Source organism: Papio anubis, chromosome 6 (assembly GCF_008728515.1).
Source record: "Papio anubis isolate 15944 chromosome 6, Panubis1.0, whole genome shotgun sequence".
NCBI lineage: Eukaryota > Metazoa > Chordata > Mammalia > Primates > Cercopithecidae > Papio > Papio anubis.
In genome coordinates this window covers 20,740,806-20,759,373 of record NC_044981.1, presented here as the reverse complement: position 1 = coordinate 20,759,373, position 18,568 = coordinate 20,740,806, and the positions used below count along the sequence as shown (strand labels likewise).

The 18,568-nt window shown below is 37.7% G+C and overlaps 1 protein-coding gene across 3 annotated transcripts in view; it reads right to left on the bottom strand.

The window, feature by feature from the left end:
* CDKAL1 (CDK5 regulatory subunit associated protein 1 like 1) overlaps positions 1–18,568 on the bottom strand; it is a 701,952-nt gene that overhangs the window by 485,311 nt on the left and 198,073 nt on the right. For all 3 annotated transcript variants that reach the window (XM_031667632.1, XM_031667633.1, XM_021936624.2), the window contains exon 6: positions 10,238–10,334. In XM_031667632.1, coding sequence (XP_031523492.1) covers positions 10,238–10,334 — 97 coding nt within the window. The remainder of the gene's footprint in view (positions 1–10,237; positions 10,335–18,568) is intronic.

Genomic DNA, 18,568 nt, shown 5'->3' with positions numbered 1-18,568 from the left:
ATAATTTAAAAAGTGATACTAAAGTTAAACACAGAGTAATATTATAACTAAAACACACACACATTAGAGATGTAAAATACCAACAATTTTATACATCAAGCTTGTCCAACCCACGGCCTCTGGGCCCCATGTCGCCCAGGACGGCTTTGAATGTGGCCCAACACAAACTTGTAAACTTTCTTAAAACATTATTAGATTTTTTTTTTTTAGCTCATCAGCTATTGTTAGTGTTAGTGTATGCTAGGTGTGGCCTCAGACAATTCTTCTTCTTCCAGTACAGCCCAGGGAAGCCAAAAGATAACTCCTATTATACATAATAGGCAGAATAATGATCTCCCAAAGACATCCAAGTCCTAATCCTTGAACCTGTGAATATGTTACTTTACATGGCAAATACAACTTTCTGGATGTGATCAAGATTAGGGACCTGAGATAAGAGTAACATGGATTATCCAGGTGGGCCCAATGTAACCACATGAGTGTCAAAAGAACCTGAGAACCTTTTCCACCTGGGGCAGAGTGGGTGGAGGGCAACATAGGGAGAACCTGTCCCTATTTAATTAAAAAAAGAAAAGAAAGATAAATAAATAAAAATAAACTACATTTGTGATACTCTGTTAGAGCAGCAAAGAAAACTAATATACTAATTAAGAAATAAACATGGGCTGGGCACAGTGGTTCATGCCTGTAATCCCAGCACTTTGAGAGGCTGAGTCAGGAGGATCCCTTGAGCCGAGGAGTTCAAGACAAGTCTAGGCAGCACGGCAAAACCCTGTCTCTACAAAAAGATTTAAAAATGAGCCCAGCATGGTGGCATGTGCTTATAGTTTCAGCTACCTGGGAGGCTGAGGTGGGAGGATCCCTTGAGCCCAGAAGGTCAAGGCTACAATAAGCTATGAGTGCACCATCACACTCCATCCTCAGGGACAGAGTAAGACCTTGCCTTGAAAGAAAGAGAAGGAAGGAAAGAAAAGAGAGGAGAGGGGAAAGGAAGGAAGGAGAGGGGAAAGAAAGGAAGGGGAGGGGAGAGGAAGGAACACATAAACATATTATAGAGTTAGCATCATAAAAGGATAAAGGAAAAATGTTTAAACAAATGCTGCTCGAATAACTAGGAACAATATGAAAAAATTAAAGTTAAATCCATATCTTATAATTTAATAGTCACTCAAAAAATATTTATTGAGCCAGACACTGTACTAGGCAGAGAAGATAAATGTACAGTATATATAAATATGTAAAATAATAATAAAATCTCTGGCTCTATAGAGCCTATCAGTAACTGTCCATCACAGTAACATGCAAATGGATTGGCAGTTGGATAAGTCCTCTTCATATTTTAAAAACAGGTGAGAGAGAGAGAGAAAACATTAGATACTTTATCAGACATGTTCCCTTGGAGAACATAGCTTTCAAGTGTTGAAACCACATTACAAATTACCCACCCACCCTCCAAAACTCCATGTTTCTAACTATATCAAAATCTTAAAACACAATAAAAAATGACAAATATGAGCCAGCAATCCCTCTTCTGTGTATATACCGAAAGGAGATGAAATCCCTACCTCATAAAGATATTTGTACTCCAGTATTCATTGCAGCATTATTCACAACACCCAGATTGAAAATAACCTAAGTGCCCTGTGGTGTATATATACAATGGAATATTATTCAGCCTTTAAAAAGGAGGAAATCCTGCCACTTCCAACAACATGGAAAGACATGGAGGACATTATGCTAACTGAAATAAGCCAAACACAGAAAGAAACATAATGCATGATCTTACATATGTGTGGGATCCTTTGAAAAAAAAAAAAAAAAGCTCAAATACACAGAAATAATTTTAAAAACAGTGGTTACCAGAGGCAAGGGAGGGAGAGCTGGAAATGGGTTAGGGATTGTGCTTAATAAGTAGATTTTGGCTGCTCTTGACACAAAAATAGTAACTCTGAGATGATTGATATATAAATCTGCTTCACTATATGTGTGTCCCAAACATCATGTTACAAACTGCAAATATGTACAACAAAATTTATTTTTAAAAATATATATAAAAGAGATATAATGGTTGAATATGAGAGGGCGATTTTTTTTTAAATGATTGCCTATAATCTCAGCATTCTGGGAGGCCAAGCCAGGAGGAGCTGAGCCCAACAGTTTGAGATCAGCATGGGCAACAAAGTGAGATCTCATCTCTTTTAAAATAAATTTTAAAAATTAAGAAAGAAAAAAAAAGACAGACAAATATTTTCCCCATGTTAAAACAGGTTGATTTCTTACTACTGAGTTGGAGTCATTAGATCTCCTGGACATAGGTCCTGTAGGAGATGTATATTTTGCAAATTTTTTTCTCAGTCATGGCATTTTTCTTTTCATTTTCTTAACAGTATCTTTTGAGAAGTGAAAGTGTTTATTGTGATTAAGTAAATTTTATCAATTTCTTTTCTTTCCTGGGTTGTGCTTTTTGTGTCCTAAGTAGTAGTTTCCTAACTCAAGATCACAAAAACAGGAGGAAAGTTGGTAAAAGATTTGAATACCTTACCAAAGATATATAGATGGCAAAGAAGCACATGAAAATATGCTCAACATCATTAATCAACAGAGAAAAGCAAATTAAAACTACAATGAGACATCACTAACACACCTAGTAGAATTGTCAAAATTTTTAAAAAATTGACAATACTAAGTACCGATGAAGATGTGAAGCAGCTGGGACTGGTGATAGAAATGCAAAATGAAATAGCCACTTTGGAAAACACTGGCAGCTTCCTAAAAGGCAAAAGAGATGCTTACCATATGGCCTGGCAATCCCAGGTATTTATTTATCCCAGAAAAATAAAACTATGTATCTACACAGAGACCTGTGGATGAATGTTTAGGGAAGCTTTATTCATAATAGCCTTTAGCTGAAAAGAACACACATATCCATCAATTGGTGAAGAGACAAACTGTGGTCCACTAGCACAATGAAATAATTCTAGGCACTAAAAAGTAACAACTACTGATAAATGAAACAACATAGATGAATACTGAAGGCGCTGTGCTAAGGAAAAGAAAAAAGACACAAGTAATATATTCATTTATATGACATTCTCAAAAAGACAAAACTATAGGAACAGAGATCGCATCAATGGTTGCCAAGGACTGGGGGCATGGGAAGAGTAGGCATGTTTGAATACGAGAGGGCACAAGATAACTTTTAAGCACAATAGAAATTATGTGGTGACTGTCCAAATTCATTAAAAGTGAATTTAACTGTTAACTATACCTCAATAAATGTGACCTAAAATAAGAAAAGACTGATATCATGAATATACAAGAAAATAAAGGACAGATAATGAACAAAGGGCATGAAGAGACAACCAGTACATTATACTGCTTCTCGCCTTTACCTGTTCATGCTGTCTTTCCCCGCTGCCCCAACACAGTGTTTCACCCTGTCCTGTGGTTCACTGAGCGCAACCTCCTTCCTTCTCTCACCCTCACTATTGTACTCATCACTCATCTGCACAACTCCACACTACGCTTAACACTCCCCATTCCACTCACTCCTTTTCCTTTTCCCCTCCAGGCATCTTACACACAGGTGCCTAACTCTTACATTGTTGTTTCTGATTGAAAGTCCTTTTTCCCTTCTCCACTCATTAAACCACTACTTAATATCAGAGGCCTATGTAAAGCATGGCTGCATCCTGTGTCTGCCCACAGCCCTTCTCCCTATGCAGATTAATCACAAGGATTTGCACCTCTCATCAGATTTCATGGTCTTTAGGGAGAATATATGTTGTATTCAGCTCAGTATCTCCAGTAAATGGTTTAGTTCCAGGCACACAGTTGTGCTCGATGTTGACTCTACTACTAAGTAAATTAGTTAATTTTTTAAAAAATAGCAAATACAGAGCACTATGTGCCAGGTTCCATGCTAAGCACAGTTACATGTATTAATTGATTTTTTCTTTTTTTTTTTTTTTAGGTAGAGACAGGGTTTCACCATGTTGGCCAGGCTGGTCTCAAACTCTTGACCTAAAGTGATCCACCCGCCTCGGCCTCCCAAAGTGCTGGGATTAGAGGCGTGAGCCACCGCGCCCAGCCATATTAATTGATTTAACCCTTAAAAAACTCAGAGTCAGGTTCTATTATTATCACCATTTAACGATGGAAGAAACTGAGGTACACAGAGGTTAAGTAACTTGTACAAGGTCACACTGCTAAGAAATAGTGCAGTAGGGATATGAATCCATGCAATCTAGTTCCCAAATCTATGATATACTACACTTTAATCATTCAATAGGTGAAACATGTATGAATACAGGTGAGATAGATGATGCCAAAAAAAGTGAAACCAACAAGTCAAGGAAGGGAAAAACATAAATGGGTGTTTAAATTTACATGTCATTCTCTCACAATACTGCCTTTTAGACAACAGAAGGTCAAAAAATAGAACATGGCAAGAAGAAATGTTCAAAGTAGGGGCAAACAGGAGAAGGAGAGAGTTCCTCAAGCCTTGCCCTCAATACTGATCCCACCATTACTGTGACACTGCTCCACTTTGTGAATTCGTTTACCTTTTGCAACATGGTATACGATAGAAATATTCTCAAATGTAGCCGTTCAAATGCAGCTTTAACTGTACACATAATTTTCAAAATTAAAGTGCTCACATTTGAAATAGTCAAAAGTCAATCCTGTTTCACTTTTCAAGATTACAGCAGCCTGCCTGAAAAGATGTTTAACCACTGCAAATCAACCTAGTAATAGTCCCTGAGATAAGTGGACACCTGTGTTAAACCACATTTCTGTTCAGCTCTCCAAAGAAAATGTTCACCTGCCTGCAAGGCTCACAGCTGGTACATGAGGAAGCCTTGTCAATTACAAATTTTCAATATCAAATTGTATATTCCATTGTGAACTGCATGTTTTAACATTTTACCATCTATCTATTAATTTGTAGTTTACTTAGAATTTCTAGAGCTATAATTAGTTATAATGATCAGTCCAATGAATTCACACCAAGACCAACTTCAAATGTGGTCCTTGTTATTAACACAGAAAAACTACACAAAGCACACAATTTCATAAACACACCTTCTAGTAAAAGAGTGAGAGCCTAACTTCCAAATAAATGCTGTTCCTGTTAATAATGGATACTGTAATAACAGATAAATAACACTACCTTAGGAAGAAGAACTCAGCAAACAAATATTGTTTCACTCATCTCTCCCTAACAACTCACAACCAGCAGACACAAAGCGTATTTCCATCTGAGCCTTAAAGAGAAATTCCCAACTAATTGATCTCACTATGGTCTAGGGACCCATCTGACTAGATTCTCTAGAAAGCTGGAGAAGTTCTGGACTCAAACCAGATGTCTCTCCCTAAGAACCAGAATGTAAGCTCAGTGGGACAGGGATCTGGGACAATTTTATATACCGCTGCATTCCCAGCTCCTACATAGTACTGTGCTTAGAAAAGTACACCAAGCACATAGTAGACACTCAGTAAGTACCTGATGAACCAAAGAAATAATGTTATGGCAGGTCTAGGATTTGAAGCCAGGCTTTCTGATGCCTAAAGTCTACTACTCTTTTTTTACTGCAAATGTTAAGAGAACATCCTATTTTCTGGTTAATCTAAAAGAAACTTTCTGCCAACAAAGTAGCCTAAAAGAAAAACAGAAGCATTCAAACAGGTATATTCACAAGATATGAAACTATCAACAGCTAACATAAATGACATAAACAAATAGCAGTAATAAAAATGGCCTTGCATGAAAACTCTAAGGTAGATGATTAACCCTAACTATTTGTTAAAAGACAAAGGGAATTTTTAACTGTAAGGTGAAATGTTTCAAGAGCCTGAAAAAAGACAAAAAGATCTTGATTCTATACTGGTCACTGATAAATGTAAATCATCTAGATATAAAATTTAAACTTCACTTCATGCTAAGAAAAAGGTTTTGGCTAAAACTTTTTATTCAAGACATTTATGTTTTCAAATCTGTTCTTTCTTCTCTTCCATTGTGAAGAAATTAGACAGGTTTGTGCACAGATTTTTGCCCCAAGATGGGAGAAGTACAGAGGTTACGACCACCAAAGCCAGTGCATCTGGACCCAGAGGATGACAAGCTCTATTTCTGGTTTCGATGTTTTGTTATTTTCTTTTACGCACCATCACACGAATAACATTAATCACAACTAAGTGATTTCAGGGGAGAGTGGGACAGGTGATAATAAAAGGCCCAGAGGTCAAATAACTGCTTACCATGTATTCTCACCACACAGTCTTACTCTGCTTACTAAAATAAATGCCCCATTCCTACAGGCTGATATTGATGGAAATGCAAATGTTATGATGGTAGTAATTTCTTTCTTTATTAATATCTTCTTAAATGCCTATTCTATGAGCACTTTCAAACATGGGTAAGTACAATAAAAATCCTTTAACTCAGATATGCAATAAGTACCTTGCTCACCCAGTGATCCCCGCCTCATGGAAGCTTTTGATTTTACTCACCTGGGTCAATAGAATTGACACATTCTTCCTGTACTGTAAGGTGACACAGATAAAGGCTAGCAGAAGGTAAAAGCAAAGAATGCAGTTACAGTTGTTCTTCCTTCCAATTCTATTAACATCCTCCCATCATAGAAATTTTGTGAAGGAATAACATTCTTTACTCAATCACACAATACAATTCTAACCTTCCTGCTAAAAATCGTTTCCCAAGTCACTGAATTTAAACATCTATTCTTTTTGCACTTCAGAATTGCTTTCTCTTTGTATAAAATATATTTCTTTATTTCACTGTAACTCACTATATTTCAGCAGGTTTCTAGTTTTATAGCAATTCTACAGAACAATTCTATTCAAAAGTAGGTCTCTCTAAAGATAAAATTTAGATAATTTTGTTTCCTAATTTGTAATTTGTTTTCAAAATTTTCATTTATGTGGACATAATTTTCATATGTAAAAAGTCAGTGATGATAAATAAAATGTCATATACCTGTCACAGAAAAAAATGCTCCAAAAATGATATTAACAAATAATAATCTTATACTTTAATAATACTTAATGCTGGTAAAGATATAATTAAATTACACTTCTGAAATGTTAATGATAGTGTGATCCCACTTCCAGAAACTTTTTTAAATACACTAATTTTAAATTAAAAATAAAAGACCAGTGAGAGCATTAATGTATTATGTATATTTCCTACAAACTAGAAAATTCTTAAATCCAATAATTAAGAAATAGGTAAATTATGTGATATCCTTCAATAGAACACTAATGCCAGACTTAAAATGGTTACAAAGCTCATGAAATAACCTAGAAAAATAAGAATACAAAATAGTTTTGAGATTACAATTAAGTAAAAGATGCAAAGGTTAAGTCTGAAGGAGATAAGCAAAATTATAATTGCATTATGGCAATAGAAATATAGATTTTATTTCTATTCACTTTTCAAAATGTGTTCTTAAGTTATTTCTCCAATTGTAAATGAACAAAATAAAATAAACCTAAAGACTACTAGTGGTAACAAAATGGGACTATGTGACAGAACAAAACAGTAAAAGAAACTCTCAACAGAGTAAACAAACAACCTACAGAATGGCAGAAAATGTTTGTAAACCATGCATCTGACAAAGGTCTAATAACCAGCATCTATAAGGAACGTAACCAAATTTACAAGAGAAAAACAAACAGCCCTATTAAAAAGTGGGCAAAGGACATGAACAGACACTTTTCAAAAGAAGACATACATGTGGCTAACAAGCATATGAAAAAAAAGCTCAGTGTCACTGATTGTTAAAGAAATGAAAATCAAAACCTCAATGAGATACTACCTCATGCCAGTAAGAATGGCTATTACCAAAATGTCAAAAAATAACAGATGTTGGCAAGACTATAGAGAAAAGGGAACACTTACACACTTTTGGTGGAAGTGTAAATTAGTTCAACCAGTATGGAAAGCAATGTGGCAACTCCTCAGAGAGCTAAAAGCAAAACTACCATTTGACCCAGCAATCTCATTACTGAGTATATACCCAGAGTAATATAAATCATTCTACCATAAAAACAAATGCATGCAAATGTTCACTGCAGCACTATTCACAATAGCAAAGACATGGAATCAACCTACAATGACACATCGGATAAAGAAAATGTGGTACACAATATACACTACGGAATACTATGCAGCCATAAAAAAAAAAAAAAACCAACAGCATGTCTTTTGTAGGACTATGGATGGAGCTGCAGGCCATTATCCTTAGCAAACTAACGCAGGAGCAGAAAACCAAATGCCATACTTTCTCACTTTTAAGTGGGAGCTATACAATGAGAACACATGGACACATCGGGGGTAACACCACACACTGGGGGCCGTTGGAGGGTAGTGAGTGGGAAGAGGGAGAGGATCAGGAAAAATAACTAATGACTACAAGGCTTAGTACCTGGGTGACAAAATAATCTGTACAACAGTCACGTGTTTAACCTATATAACAAACCTGTGCATGTAACACTGAACTTAAAATAGAAGTTTACAGAAAAAGAATGTCAACCACAGAACAACAAAGGTGCTGATTAAATAAAAACAAAATGTTTATCTGCCAGTGTCACAGCTTTGTGTCGGCCCTGAAAATTGGACTGACTGACACAAAGTTGTGACTTTGGCGAATAAACTCACATTAATAGCCCTGAGTGTCCTCCCTTACACTGTATCTGGAGAATCTCCTGCACATCCTAACATACGCTTTTCCCTGCACACAATGGAGTTTTAAAATATGTTGCCATAATGTATGCAGAGAAGAGGCTTTTGCCACATTAAAGAAAGTCTGCTGTTCTCTAACTTTATTCCTTGAGATGAAATCTAAGATCAACTCCAAGTTTTTACCACATTCCATCTCTAAAAAACACTTCCAACTAGTTTCCTATTTCCCTACCATAGCAGGATTATGTTTATAGAGAAAGTTAGTCTGACATGAAAAGAGAACTCGGGAGTCCCATATTCATTTCATTCCTTAAACCAAGAGAAATCAAAATGTAAACAGACAAATGGTGAAAACAAACTAAAGTTACCAAACATTCAGGTTCTGTTTGTTGAAAGTGAGAATGTTTGTTCGAAGATTATTAAATTTGCTAGTGGGGTAAGGACTTCACAGCAGAAAACAAGTTCATTACACTGAGAACATGATACAAGAACCTGTCAGTAGTGTATCAAATAAGGAAAAATCTATTATAAAGTTCAAAGCAGATGCCAATTAATCATGCAAACTTCTTCTATGAGCATATGATGTTTTTATACTTTTTTTAAATTAATGTAGCCTTTTTAAACAAACAATATTTCTGAGTTTATCACCTACAGCTTCAGTAGAATGTTGGGAAGGAAAAAGCACCATCATTTGATCAACCAATATTGACTGAATATCAGCTACCCGAGGGCATTTGGCAAAGAGTAATTGGCTACAAACAACAAGAGAGAGAGGAGACAGTAATCTCCTTACTTCACAGAGCTGACTGCCTCCCCCTAAAAAAGTATGTCAACAACAGAAATACAATGGGAAGATTTTTTTCAGGCAATCAACAAACACTTATTGAGTGCCTACTATGTGCCAGGTATCATGGGAAACGCTAGAGAAACATGGTGAGAGTTTTAAAAAAAGATTGAAAAACTATTCTCATGAGGCTAACAATTTAAATAGACAGGTGGGCTTTATTCAAAGAATTATATGACAGGTAAGTGCACAGTAAGCAAAGAGAAACTAGAGAAAAGAATTATGGAGGACTACACAAAGTAGGAAGAGAAGGCTTTACGGAAGGTCGTCATGTTGGAGCCAAGACTTGTGGTGGTAGGTATAAGGGAGGTGGGGCATTTGAAAAAAGGCATTGATGTACTCGGGGGCGAAAAGCAAGTAGCTGAGTGAGGTGGAAAAACTGTAATGACGTGGAAAGCTATGGTAATAGACAGCTAAAGACCGGGTTATTAAAGGATGTAAATTCCACACTATGGCTTTTTATTGTGCTGCTCTTTCTTAATGAGAGAAACTAACACATGTTTTTATGCTAAGGTGAAAAAGTTACACAGAAATGACAGTTTCAGGGACGATAAGGAAAATATGTTTAGGACAGCCATAAGTGTAACACAGCTTATAAATAACCTACAAATAGAAAATAAAATGTGGAGCTATTATAGGTGTTAATAATATAAGATTTTCTCTTTTTGCATCAGGTACAAGCTTACCCCAATGATACTTAGTCCCTTAAGGTAGTCCTGGCGAGGCTGGGCTTGAGGAACGCATCCAGCCAGTACGATTTTCTTGTTCTCCTCTTGAGCTTTCCTAAAACATTGAAGAGAAAACAGTGTGAATTCCTTTGCTCATGGGGATACTCTTGGAAACTGTTGTTAGTGCATATTAGTTCTCCAAATAAAAATAGGCCTATCTCACATGAAACAGGATTTTCTTACCACTGGTTAAAGACCACATAATAAAACTTCTGTACAATATGTCTATTTATCATAGCATTAAAGAACACAACAGCAGTCCAACCAGATAATGCCATTCATCCGTCTCATTACAAAACAAAAAAAAATTCATTATTTTTTCTTTTATTCCCAAGGATATGAATCACTCTTGAAAACCGCATTTTCCAGACAGGCAAGCTAACTCTTCAAGTAGGTTACTTATGTTAAATGTTAATGAAAGTATGCCTAAAACTTAATAGACTATTTCCTAGTCTTTTGACCAACATAAAAGCAAAATATACTTAAAGAAACTGAACCAGAGAAGAGTGAATAAAAGGTATAATGTCCTATGTGCTAGTAATTCGCACGTCTCCTCAGTCCTGCTCCCTAGAGACATGCTACAGTTGATTGCATATGCTTACGTCCAGACACCGGACTATCCCTCACATATGCAAGCATATATGGGAAAGTAAACTGGTGCTTTGTACATACAAACATATTTGAATGTTTGAGAAAGTATTTCTGGATTACAGAAACCTAGATGTGAAATCCACACTCAGTTGTGTAATTATTTCCTTAGTATAAATTCTAACTAACTGGGTGGAGTGGTTCACGTCTGTAATCCCAGCAATTTGGGAGGCCAAGGCGGAAGGATCACTTGAGCCCAGGAGTTTGAAACCAGCCTGGGCACCATTGTGAGACCATGTCTCTACTAAAAATAAACAAATTAGCAATGCATGGTGGGGCACGTCTGTAGTCCCAGCTACTCTGGAGGCTGAGCCAGGAGGAGCACTGAAGCCCCAGGAGTCAAGGATGTGGTGAGCACCACTGATGATGACAGCACCACTGTACTGTAGCCTGGGCAACAGAGCAAGGCCGTGTCTCAAAAAAAAAAAAAAAACAAAACTAAGAAGTAGAAATGCTGGTTCAAAACTATACATATATGGCTTTTTTAAAGCCTTTCTTTACTCAAGAGAGTTCCAGCAATATGTTTGATGTGACATTATTCATTTGGGTATGTGTATATATAGCCAACATTTATTTTGTGCTAGAAGACAGTAGTGAACAAAGCAGAACTTATATCCTTTCCTAGAAATTACTCAAATCTTTTGCCCACCTTAAAATTAAATTTTCAAGTCTTTAATTCTTTTGCCTGTGTATGGGTTTTGGAGTGTGTTTTGATGCTTTGTTCACCTTTATTGCTGAGTCTTTGGGCACTGCGTATTATATACCAAATTGGGTCGCTCCTCCCACCACTACAAGCAACCTCTAGGTTTCTGAAACCAACTGAGAAAGATAAGGGTATTAGCAGCCCAGTTTTGGTAGGTGTGACATTAAACTCTACTACTACAAAGTGAATGGTCTCTAAACCTGGCACACCTTTTTGTCTTTGTCAACTTTTTCAAGAGTACAAATTCAAAACTAGATGCCAACAAAAAATTGGGCTCTTTGTGATAAACAGCCACATCAAAATTTTCTGGGAAGTACAGAGAATGATTAAATAAATGAATAGAGTACAAAATACTATTTTAACAGCACCTGCATTTCATTTCAATAGTTTCTTAGAACACTTTGATATAATTTTTCTTCTTGGAATCCTGAAAAAGCTTGTTAACGAAATAAAAACAAATCTGACTTTGGTAGATTGCATAATACAACCAAGAGAATTATGGCCTGGCTCTGCCACCTTGTTTTACTTTTTATCAGTACCAAGCACATCATTGCACATAGATACTTTTCTTGTATTAAATGTGAAATACCTTATCAAACAAAGAAAATCTTTCCATTTTCATTAGCCATGTATACAAAGAAGTTAACATCAAGTTGCTTTAACAACTTTCATTATAACACCTAGAATCGCTGCCAAACATCCAAGAGAGATGTTGAGATGACTAATAATTAAATCCAAATTTTAAAAGCTTACTTCCTATAATGCTATTCAATTACTTATTAAGCATCTCTAAGACATTATTACACTGAGTGTGTAAGAGAACACGGTAATGAAGAAGACAAGTGCCTTGCACTCAATGAGCTTATGGTTTACAATATTTGAAATATAAAAGAACATTAAAAACACAGCATCAAGTAAGGTGCCCTTGGTGACAGAGAGATGGATAGCTAACACACTACAAAGAGAAAAAGAATATGCAGAAAGGAAAACACAGGAAAAAGCTTCATGAAGAAATCTAGGAGGATTTTATTGGCAAGACAGGAGTAAGAAAAATGGAGATGGAGGCAGAGAAAGCTTAGGGCAGTTGTTAGAGCATGAACAAAGACAAGGAGGAGGAAAGCACTTCATTATATTCATAGAAATAATTTCTGTATATGGGAGAATGAAAGGCTTATACTGTAGAAAGAATCTTAAGAGGCTAGAGAGTCTCTTATTTCGTGGGCCGTATGGAAATCTCTTAAGTTTTGGTGGCAGAGTGGAACTCTGAGAACATAACACTGGTGACAGAGTGTAAAATGTCAATAGATTTGACATTGACATTCACCTTCTGTTTGCCCTAAATAGAAGGGGAAAAGAAGCCAGGAGGTGAGGAAATTAATTTAATACCCTAGGCAAAAGGATCAGAGAACCAGAATGCATGTGGAAGATTTTTTAAAAGATGATGATGATTAAAGAAACGGAGATTAGTTCTCTTGCTAGAATATACTTGAAAAATACCAGAGGAATCAAAGGTAATGCCAAAATTTTAGTCTAAAGTAGGGGTCAGCAAACTTTTCTTATTTATTTATTTATTTTTGAAATGGAGTTTCACTCTGTTGTCCAGGCTGGAGTGCAGTGGCGCGATCTCGGCTCACTGCAAGCTCCACCTCCTGGGTTCATGCCATTCTCCTGCCTCAGCCTCCCGAGTAGCTGGGATTACAGGCGCCCGCCACCACGCCAGCTAATTTTTGTATTTTTAATAGAGACGGGGTTTCACTGTGTTAGCCAGGATGGTCTCGATCTCCTGACCTCATGATCCGCCCGCCTCAGCTTCCCAAAGTGTTAGGATTACGAGCGTGAGTCACCACACCTGGCGGGGTCAGCAAACTTCTCTATAAAGGGCCCGAAAGTAAATACTTTCAGCTTTGCCAGTCATAAGGTCTCTGTTGCAACTTCTTAACTCTGCCACCTTAGTGCAAAAGCAGCCATAGACAATAGTTACATGAATGGGCATCTAATATTAATAAAACTTTATTTACAAAAACAGGCAGCAGGCCATAGTTTGCTAATCCACAGCTTAAGAAAACAGAGAGAGAGGAAAAAAAAAAAAACAAAGAAACAGTTGTTCCACTGGTTGTCAGAGCTGACTGAGTATTGGGATAGAAGGTAATAAATTCACGTAGGACACACTGAATCTGAGATTCTAGCAATGCCCATCAAATCTCTGAAATGCAAGTTGGCTGGCTGAGAATAAATAAGGATAGATTTCAAAGTGATAGTTGATGACAGTGGATGCAGCAGTGTCAAAGTGTGAGAGAATCTAATTGAATATAAAACGTTACAGTTTTATGGAGGTGTACAAACATTTCCATAGGATCAAAAATAATAGTGTGAAAACAAAAAACCAATGATACTATGACAATAAAAACTGTGGTTAGCACTTACATAGCACTTAATCAGGGTAATAACCATTATGTAATTAGTTATGCAGAATACTTGAAAACAGTACAGCCAATATATAACAACTCAGGGACAATGTTCTCATGACATGAAACAGGTGAAGGCTTATTTTAAGGGAATAAGAACACCAAAAAATTAAAAGAAAAATTGAGGTGCATTATTAAGTAATTCACACAAGATAGCCATTGATATGGTTAGGCTGTGTCCCCACCCAAAGCTCATCTTGAACTGTAGTTCCCATAATATCCACATATCGTGGGAGGAATCTGGTGGTAGGTAATTGAATCATGGGGGTCGTTTCCCCCATGCTATTCTCATGATAATAAGTTCTCATGAGATCTGATGGTTTATAAGGGGCTTCCTCATTTGCTCAGCTCTCATTCTGTCTCCTGCTCCCCTGTAAAGACGTGCTTTCTGCCATGATTATAAGTTTCCTGAGGCTTCCCCAGCCATGCAGAACTGAGTCAATGAAACCTCTTTTCTTTATAAATTACCCAGTTTCAGGTATGTCTTTATTTGCAGTGTGAGAATGAACTAATACACCCATGTAACAAACCTGCACATGCACCCACTGAATCTAAAATAAAAGTTGAAATTGGTTTTTAAAAAAAGGGAAGGCCGGGTGCAATGGTTCACGCCTATAATCCCAGCACTTTGGGAGGCCAAGGCGGGTGGGTTGCCTAAGGTCAGGAGTTTGAGACCAGTCTGGCCAACATGATGGAACCCGTCTCTACTAAAAATACAAAAAAATTAGCCAGGCGTGGTGGCATGCACCCGTAATCCCAGTCACTCGGGAGGCTGAGGCAGGGAATTGCTTGAACCAGGCAGGCAGAGGTTGCAGTGAGCCAAGATCGCACCACTGTACTCCATCTTGGGTGACAGAGTGAGACTCCATCTCAAAAAAAAAAAAAAAAAAAAAAAAGAGAAGAGGTGCAGCAGCTTTCCCCTTTAATCCCAGCTCTTTGAGAGGCCTAGGCAGGTGTATAGCTTGAGTCCAGGAAGGCGTTTGAGACCAGCCTGGGCAATGATGTGGAATTACATTGGCTTTGGGGAAAAAAAAAAAATTTCATTATTTCTTAAAATTTGGCTTTAAAATTCTAAGGCAGACCAGAACTATAATCTAAGCCAAAATCATAGCCGTCATGGAATATTAACGCTATACTTTACAAGTCACCAAATAAAGTAGCAAAGTTTTAATGCAAATTCACAGAGTATTTTTGTTCTCAACAGTCCCTTCTTATAGCTTGTTCTTTTTGTCTAGTTAGCTTTGTTCAAGTTAATAAAAGTCTTTAAAAATTTTCCTTTAAAAATGTACCCATCACAGACATATTTTTAAAACCTTTTATCCTGCAAAATATGAATGGTGATAAGAATAATACCTTAAGAATATTTAAAATAGTATTAATTTCCATGTCTTCAGATAGTCTTGAAATGCTAATATAAAAACTGAATATAAATTTAATATAACGGGTCATTTTTTCTTGAAACATATTTCTAAATAAAGATATGTACTCTTGTCTAGAGCATTAACTTGAGTAATATAGAAAACATAAAGAAGATTTTCCCTCTTGTCTTCCAAAAACCAAATGGAAGAAACAATTTGTGCAAAATCTTTTTCTTTTTCTTTTCTTTCTTTTTTTTTTTTTTTTTTTTTTTTGAGACAGAGTCTTGCTCTGATGCCCAGGTTGGAGTGCAGTGGCACGATCTCAGCTCACTGCAACCTCCGTCTCCCAGGTTCAATTGATTCTCCTGCCTCAGCCTCCTGAGAAGCTGGCACTACAGGTGTGGGCCACCACACACGGCTAATCTTTGTATTTTTAGTAGAGATGGGGTTTCACCATGTTGGCCAGCCTGGTCTCGAATTCCTGACCTCGAGTGATCCACCCACCTCAACCTCCCAAAGTGCTGGGATTTCAGGCATGAGCCACCGTGCCCGGCCTGTACATAATCTTAACATTCATAGTGTAATAAAAAATACATAAAGATGACAAAATATCATTCCCTTATTTCACAGATGAGAAGATTAAGATTTAAGAAGATGCAATGATTGAGGCCTAAATTCCCACAGTTTCCGTAGTTAGTGCTGGAGCTGGCATAAGCACCCAAGATCTCCAGGTTCCGTGAATATCACATTTCAAAAACCCAATTGCATTCAACAATCAGAACTCGGCTGTGTTGGCCAATCGGAACTAAGCAAGTTTCAATCCTTCATTTGCACAAATGGACCTGATTGGAAACCTGGGTGGGAACTTTTGTTACAAAACGCAAGCCTCTTCATTCTCTAGAACGCACCTTTGTTTTACACTAAAGGCTGCAAATTGTTCACTGGAATAAAATCTGTTTCCTCCAAATCTCTTTTTCAGAAAATTTTTGTTCACAAGCATTTCATGTTTTCATTCTACAATTTGTTCATGTATCACATGCCAGACACAAGGAAAAATAAAGATACAAAGATAGTCATTGATCTAAAGTTCACAGTTTGGAGCAAGAAGGAAGAAATATGCTTTAGAAGCCAATTTTTCACGTAAAAGGGAAGAATGGAAGAACAGAGATGTGCAGGTGGCAAGAACAGCTGCAAGTAGCTGTGGGACAGTCATCATGCACCCTTGTCAAGAGACCCAAGGCTATCAATGTAATGCAGGAAAAGTGGTTTTCCCTTCAAGCATGACTTCATCACCCTGACTCCCACTGAGGTCCCTGAGGGACAAGGTCAGGGGCACTGGGGCAGCTGAGCAGCTGAGACTAGAGTCCTCCCAACCTACACTGCAACCTGTTACTGTGTTTCCATCTGCTTTACAAGGGCAACAAGGGTCTGTGAAAGATTAATTTGAAGGTTTTGTGGATTTTAAGGGGAAGAAATGAGGATACAGATACAGACTTCTGTGAAGAGGCTGAGGGTGTTTAAAAAGCTGGTTCACTATAGAAAGAGAAATTCAATGACACACACACACACAGTTTAAAAAAGAAACTACAGGGGGAAAATGATGGGGGGAAAAGTAAACGATGGAAAAAAGTCAAAAGGTGGTACCTGCAGAAATTAGAAAATGGTGACTGTGGTGCTTGCACAATGAGTAACGGATGAGAAGTACAGTAAAAATAAAATAAGCACCAGAGGGGCTTAACTAGCCTTATGGCTCCAAAGTGAACAAGGTGCAGACAATAGGAATGATTCCTTAGGCTTATAAGAAGATGCTTGTCAGCCAGACGCAGTGGCTCACACCTGTAATCCTAGCACTTTGGGAAGCAGAGGCAGTTGTGCGTGGTCAGGAATTTGAGACCAGCTTGGCCAACATGACCAAACCCGATCTCCACTAAAAATACAAAAAAAAAAAAAAAATTAGCCGGGTGTCATGGTGCACAGCTGCATTCCCAGCTACTCAGGAGGCTGAGGCAGGAAAATCGCTTGAACCTGGGAGGCAGAGGTTGCATTGAGCGAGATGGTGCCACTGCACTCCAGCCTGGGTGACACAGCGAGATTCTGTCTCAAAAAAAAAGAAAAGGAGAAGGAGATGGTTCTCATAGCCAGGCAAGATGGTACACACCTGTAGTCCCAGCTACTCAGGAGGCTGAGGTGCAGGGAGAGTTTGAGCCTAAAAGGTCCAGGTTGCAGTGAGCTTGGACTGTGCCACTACACTCCAGCCAGGGGAACAGAGCAAGACTCCATCTCAAAAAAAAATTTTTTTAATTAAAAATTAATATTTTTAAAAAGAGAGAGAAGAAGATGCTTCTGAGTCCTACCAGGCTGGCTGCTACAGGTCATCCTCCCTGGAAATCTTTCCCCAGATGCCCTGGCAGCAAGGTAAGGGGAGAGCTCCTTGTCATCCTGGGAGGCTGGCTGCTGTTGGCTATGGTCTGATGGGGCTCCATGACAAAATGAATGGATGAGACTGGTTACTTATGAGTTCTGTGCCTGGGCCCATTTAACTCTAGGTAAACCTAAAAAATCAAATTCCTGAACCTGCCAAACTGAACCTTTCATACCCTGAAAATTACTGTCAACACCTATTTATGTCACCTGATAGACAGCTTGTCTCTATGACACACGTTTCCACTTCTCTACAACTGAAACTACAATCCTTCAAGATAATGAAGCATATATACTACCTAGCTTCTCAGGCTAGTGACTTAAAAGCTGTATCTAAAGCACTAAAGGCCGTAAGTTTGTTCTTTGATTTAAAAATTCAATGTCAAGTCATTTGTGCAAGTGATCCCAATCAGTTAACAGCAAGTCCATCCTTCCAGTTCTTCCCGTAACTCTTAGAATTACTTTTAACTTCTCTCACACTCAATCCATCAGCAAGTCCCACCCAGAAATATACCACGTTTCAACATACCTCAGAAATAAGTCCAGGTTTAAACCACTTATCACCACCCCCACAGCTACCACCGTGGTCTAAGCCAGTAACACTTTTTCCCTGCTGCCTTCCATCTTCATTCCCTTAGACTTTGGTCTCAACACAGCAGTGGTCATTTTAAAACAGAAGCCAGAACATGGTACT